The 5,056-nt window shown below is 39.7% G+C and overlaps 1 protein-coding gene across 1 annotated transcript; it reads left to right on the plus strand.

Annotated features, from left to right (window-relative positions):
* The first annotated feature begins 2,123 nt into the window (after positions 1–2,123).
* Positions 2,124–4,007, plus strand: LOC132164423 (arogenate dehydratase 3). Its single transcript, XM_059574934.2, has one exon. The coding sequence runs from the start codon at positions 2,311–2,313 to the stop codon at positions 3,616–3,618; it is 1,308 nt and encodes a 435-aa protein (XP_059430917.1). The 5' UTR covers positions 2,124–2,310; the 3' UTR covers positions 3,619–4,007.
* The last annotated feature ends 1,049 nt before the right edge of the window (positions 4,008–5,056 follow it).

The raw sequence follows: 5,056 nt of genomic DNA on the forward strand, positions 1-5,056 counted from the left end.
TTACGATTATAGTGTTCCATATGGCTTAAGTCTAATCTTAACTATGTGTATTTAAGCTCTTGGTCACCATTCCCTTGCAAGCCAGTTTTCAAGGGTGAGTTCTGCCCAATGTTTTTAACATTTAGTATCAGAGCTAGCCACCATATCGAGGGGTTCAAGTCCTGAAGGAGGCGACGTATGGGCTAGATTAAAATACTAATAGGTGAGTGGAGTTGCTAAAAGAGAAAGAGCAACCATCTGGTCAGTGTCAATAGAGTTGGCCGTCATGGACGTCGGCCACGGAAGCGTGGTGGTATGTTACGATTCTAGTGTTCTACATGGTTTAAGTCTAATCTTAACCATGTGTATATAAGCTCTTGGACATCCTTCCCTTGCAAGCCGGTGGCGGTTTTCAATGGTGAGTTCTACCTAAGGTTTGTAACAAGATATTTGACCATCTCATCTAAAAATTAATTGATCTATAGTGAAGGAAGCCAAAACTTTTTATGACATTCGAAATTTCACAGTGCAAGATATGTTATAAGAATGACAAAGTGAAGCTATTATAAAGGATATTTGCAAAGATAAATAAATAAAATAAACCGACAAATAAAAGAGACAAAAATTCAAAAAAAAAAAAAAGAGCCGAGGTGGAGAGTGAAAGAAGCACAGTCCAGAAAACGGCATGTGGGAATTTGGACCCCCATTCTGTACTGCTTGTCTGGCGTCCTTCAAAACAGAGTCCCTCTCCATGTGCTCTTTAACTTTGTGGTCCTAAAAACAGAGCCTATATGTACGGGGCTCTCTTCCCGCCTCCATATCACGTTTTGAGGCTGAAAACGGCCGGAGAATGGTCCTTATTTGTAATCTTACTACATTCATCATTACTCTTCACCTTTGTTCAAGTTAATGTTACTCTTGCCATTTACCAAACGAAAAACACATGTTCTCTGTTACTGTTAATTATTATTATTATTATTATTATTATTATTATTTTACAGCTATCTAATAATCTAAATCAGATTCGATGAGGATCCATTATGAGTCTTTGAAGTGCTCTATTATATTAAAAAAAATTGATCTGTACTTACCATCTTACAATAAAGGATTAGACACTCTGCCTTAATCTGTAATTACAATCTCGGAAAGAAACTTTTTATTGAGGGGATTTGAAAACCAGAATTTGTTTCCATAACCCACAAAAAAGACAAGACAAAACAAATCAAAACAAATAATAATAATAATAATAATAATAATAATAGTAAGAAACAAAGAAGAGACAGTGAGAGAAAGGACAAGGAACCAGAAAGTCCCGCTGCCCCAAAATCATCAAATTCGTTGGGGGGAATAATAATATCCCCTTGCCAAACAACTTTAAAAAGAAAAATAAAAAAATAACTTCTAGACTATTTAATTATCACGTGATTTGACAAACTCTTAAATTTCAAAACCTTTCAATTTGAACTCTTCAACTTTTAATTATAGTCAATTTGAACCTCTCTCTTAGTTCTAGTCATTAACTTCTATTAGCGGTACCTAAAAAGACTAAAATATCCATAATTTTATTTTTTATTTTTAATTTGGAATTAAGGGTGATAAATTTGAAATTTTATAAAAAAGTTAAGGGTATAAATGTTATTGTCTCACTTTTAACGTTTAAAATTCACAATTGAAAGTCGAGAGGTTCAAATTGAAAGGTTTTGAAGTTTGGAGGCTTGTGTATTAAAAAATAATTTCACATTGCCTATGGACAAGACTTTAGACATGTTTATAAGGAATCAGAAACCCTTTTTTATTGAATCGATTTTATGAGATGAGTTAAGCCTACAAATTTCTTTATGTTATCAGAGCCAACCACAGGACGGATAGGATTCATACTACTAACCCTGTGACAAAGACCGGATGTAATAATTTAAGAGTATAAAGTAAAGTTTAAAATAATAATAATAATAATAATACTTTTTAAGCCATTTTTAAAAAATAAATAGTAATTTTGTCACGTAATGGTATTTTACAGAAATGGACACTCAACAATATTATATTATATATCTTTTTTGTATTGAGAAGAGAGAGAGGGAGGAAGGGGAGGGGGGTAGGTGTGAGATTGACCGAACCACCTCCGCACACGTACCATCTTCCCAATGCTTTCCCCTACTCCCAACCCTCCTTAATATATAAACCCCACAAACCCCCTTTCTTTTCTCAGCTTGACGTTTCTCATTTTACAGAGAACACCAAGCTTTCTTATTAATATTATTTCTTCCACTTTTCCTTTATTCTTTTTCTTCTTTTCCAATTTATTCCGGTGAAGTCCAATCACTCAGATACAATATGCAGGCTATTGCTCCATCCACGCCTAATACTCTTAAGTCTTTAACGGGGACGATTCGTCCTTCTTTGTCCCGACTCGGTCCCAGCCGACTCGTCGTCCAGAGCGTTTACCGATCCGACTCCGTTAACTTCCCCAACGGCGTCGGTTTGAGCAGAGCCGACTGGCAGAGCTCCTGCGCTATCCTCGCCAGTAAGGTTGTTTCCCAGGAGCAACCCACGGAGAAGCCCGGAGCTGCCGGAGGAGGTGGGGCGGCCGGGGGTGCCGACCATGTGGCGGCCGTTAATGGTCACAAGGCCAGTATCGATCTCGACCTGGTTCCGATTAGCACCGACAGCAACAACAACAAGCCGCATCAGCTGGCGCATAGGGCGCTCACCATAACGGACCTGTCCCCGGCTCCGATGCACGGCTCGGAGCTCCGAGTTGCTTACCAAGGGGTGCCCGGCGCGTACTCCGAAGCCGCCGCCGGAAAGGCCTATCCGAACTGCGAAGCCATTCCGTGCGACCAATTCGAGGTGGCTTTCCAAGCCGTGGAGCTCTGGATCGCCGATCGGGCTGTGCTACCCGTCGAGAACTCACTCGGGGGCTCGATCCACCGGAACTACGATCTCCTCCTCAGGCATCGACTCCACATAGTGGGCGAGGTCCAGCTTCCCGTCCATCACTGCCTCTTGGCGCTTCCGGGTGTTAGGAAGGAGTACTTGACCCGCGTCATCTCCCACCCGCAGGCCCTGGCTCAGTGCGAGTTGACTCTTACCAAACTCGGCCTCAACGTGGCGCGGGAGGCTGTGGACGACACAGCCGGAGCCGCCGAGTTTGTCGCCGCCAACAACCTCCGCGACACGGCGGCAATTGCGAGCGCACGAGCTGCTGACCTATACGGCATGAACATCCTCGCTGACGGGATCCAAGATGACTCGAGCAACGTGACGCGCTTTGTGATGTTGGCCCGAGAGCCGATCATCCCTCGCACAGACCGGCCGTTCAAGACGAGCATTGTGTTCGCGCACGACAAGGGGACGTCCGTACTGTTCAAGGTGCTCTCCGCTTTCGCTTTCAGAAACATCAGCCTGACTAAGATCGAATCGAGGCCGCACCGGAACCGTCCAATCAGGCTGGTTGACGACGCCAACGTGGGCACAGCGAAGCACTTCGAGTACATGTTCTACATAGATTTCGAAGCGTCGATGGCGGAGGTCCGGGCCCAGAATGCGTTGGCGGAGGTGCAGGAGTTCACGTCGTTCTTGAGGGTCCTGGGCAGTTATCCCATGGACATGACGCCTTGGTGCCCCTCCGGTGGAGACTAGCAACGCTGGCGGCTCCTCTCACCAAACCCCCCACCCCCAAAAAAAAAAAAAAAATGAATATAATATATTATTTAATGTCAGTAAAAAAATGTTACTCTTACGCAAATCCCGTTATCGTTTTGGACAACCAAAGGGATTTCATTTTATTTTTTCTTTTTATTTTTGTAATCTCTGAGTGATTTATGGATGGACAGACAAGTAAGGCAAGAATTGTTGGTGGCTTCGATGTATGTATGTATGCATGTAGATGTGATGATGATGATGATGATGGTGCGTCACGATATTTGTGGTGGTTATGTGTGGAAGTGTCAATTCCATCCACCTAATCATTTCATTGTAAGTTAAATGTTTGGAAAATTGAATTTCACAGAAAATAGGATATTAAATTTGGCATTTCTTTCAAACTTCTGTAGCCAATTTTGGTGTGCTTCCAGAGTTTTTTTATTTTTTATTTTTATTTTTAAATAATGTATAAAAGTGAATTCTGATTTTTTTTTAATAGCAATTGAATTTAGATTTACCCAATCGTGAAAGAGACATGCCCAAGATTTCATCCTCAATCACCAATATAAGATTAAAAAATCTCACCAATTGATATAAAATAGGGCTAATCCCCGTGTGCTGCTGAGTGCTGAGTAATTTTCTTAAAGTTACCGTCGCCCCGCAGTGAAATGACACCAATATTGTAATCAAATTGATGAAGTCCTTGTTCCTGAAGAAATTCATAATAAAATACAAATGCTCTATTTTTATAGGTTACACATAAATATAATTTTAATCAAATCATATAATTTATGGTGATCAAATCATAAAAAATTTTTAAAATAGGTTAATCTAATTTTCATCAAATCTATAATTTTAGAGTCATTCAAATATGTTCTAGCAGTCCTCAAGTGGTAACTCAATCGGTTGTAGACCATGCCTCATGAAACGGAGGTCACTAGTTTAAATTCTCCTTCCCCTTTTCCTTGTGTGGACATGTCAAACAATTGCTTTACGCTTGCGTTCACTTTTGGGTCTTATAAGTAGTTTGCGATTTAAAAATAATATTGTGCTTTTAAAAAAAATATATTTATTGCCGGCAATTAAAAAATACAAATTTTTTTACGTTATCAAATTGTAATTTGTCAAATGATTTATTTTTTACAATTTAATTTAAAATTACACTTTTGACCTATAAAATTACAATTCCAAACGCACTCTTAGTTTTAAGCTAGTTTATTGCTTTTGTTGTTGTTTTCTGCCTTGGATTGATCGAATCCAGGTTCTTCTGCCTATCGGAATTTGGATTAGACACAAGATTAGATCTCCAAGTCTCTAATATATAGCAAAACTAAATCTTGGGTCTTTAGTATAATGTTACAAAAAAAAAAAAAAAAAAAAAAAAACTTTTATATATGAATTTAGGCACCTTTTGTATAGAATAATTCCAAGTGGA

Source organism: Corylus avellana, chromosome 8 (genome assembly GCF_965113065.1).
Source record: "Corylus avellana chromosome 8, dhCorAvel1.hap1.2, whole genome shotgun sequence".
NCBI classification, from domain to species: Eukaryota; Viridiplantae; Streptophyta; class Magnoliopsida; order Fagales; family Betulaceae; genus Corylus; species Corylus avellana.

Bases quoted from the DNA above. Each gene is read 5' to 3' on its own strand.
- LOC132164423 (XM_059574934.2), top strand. From the start codon at position 2,311: ATGCAGGCTATTGCTCCATCCACGCCTAATACTCTTAAGTCTTTAACG.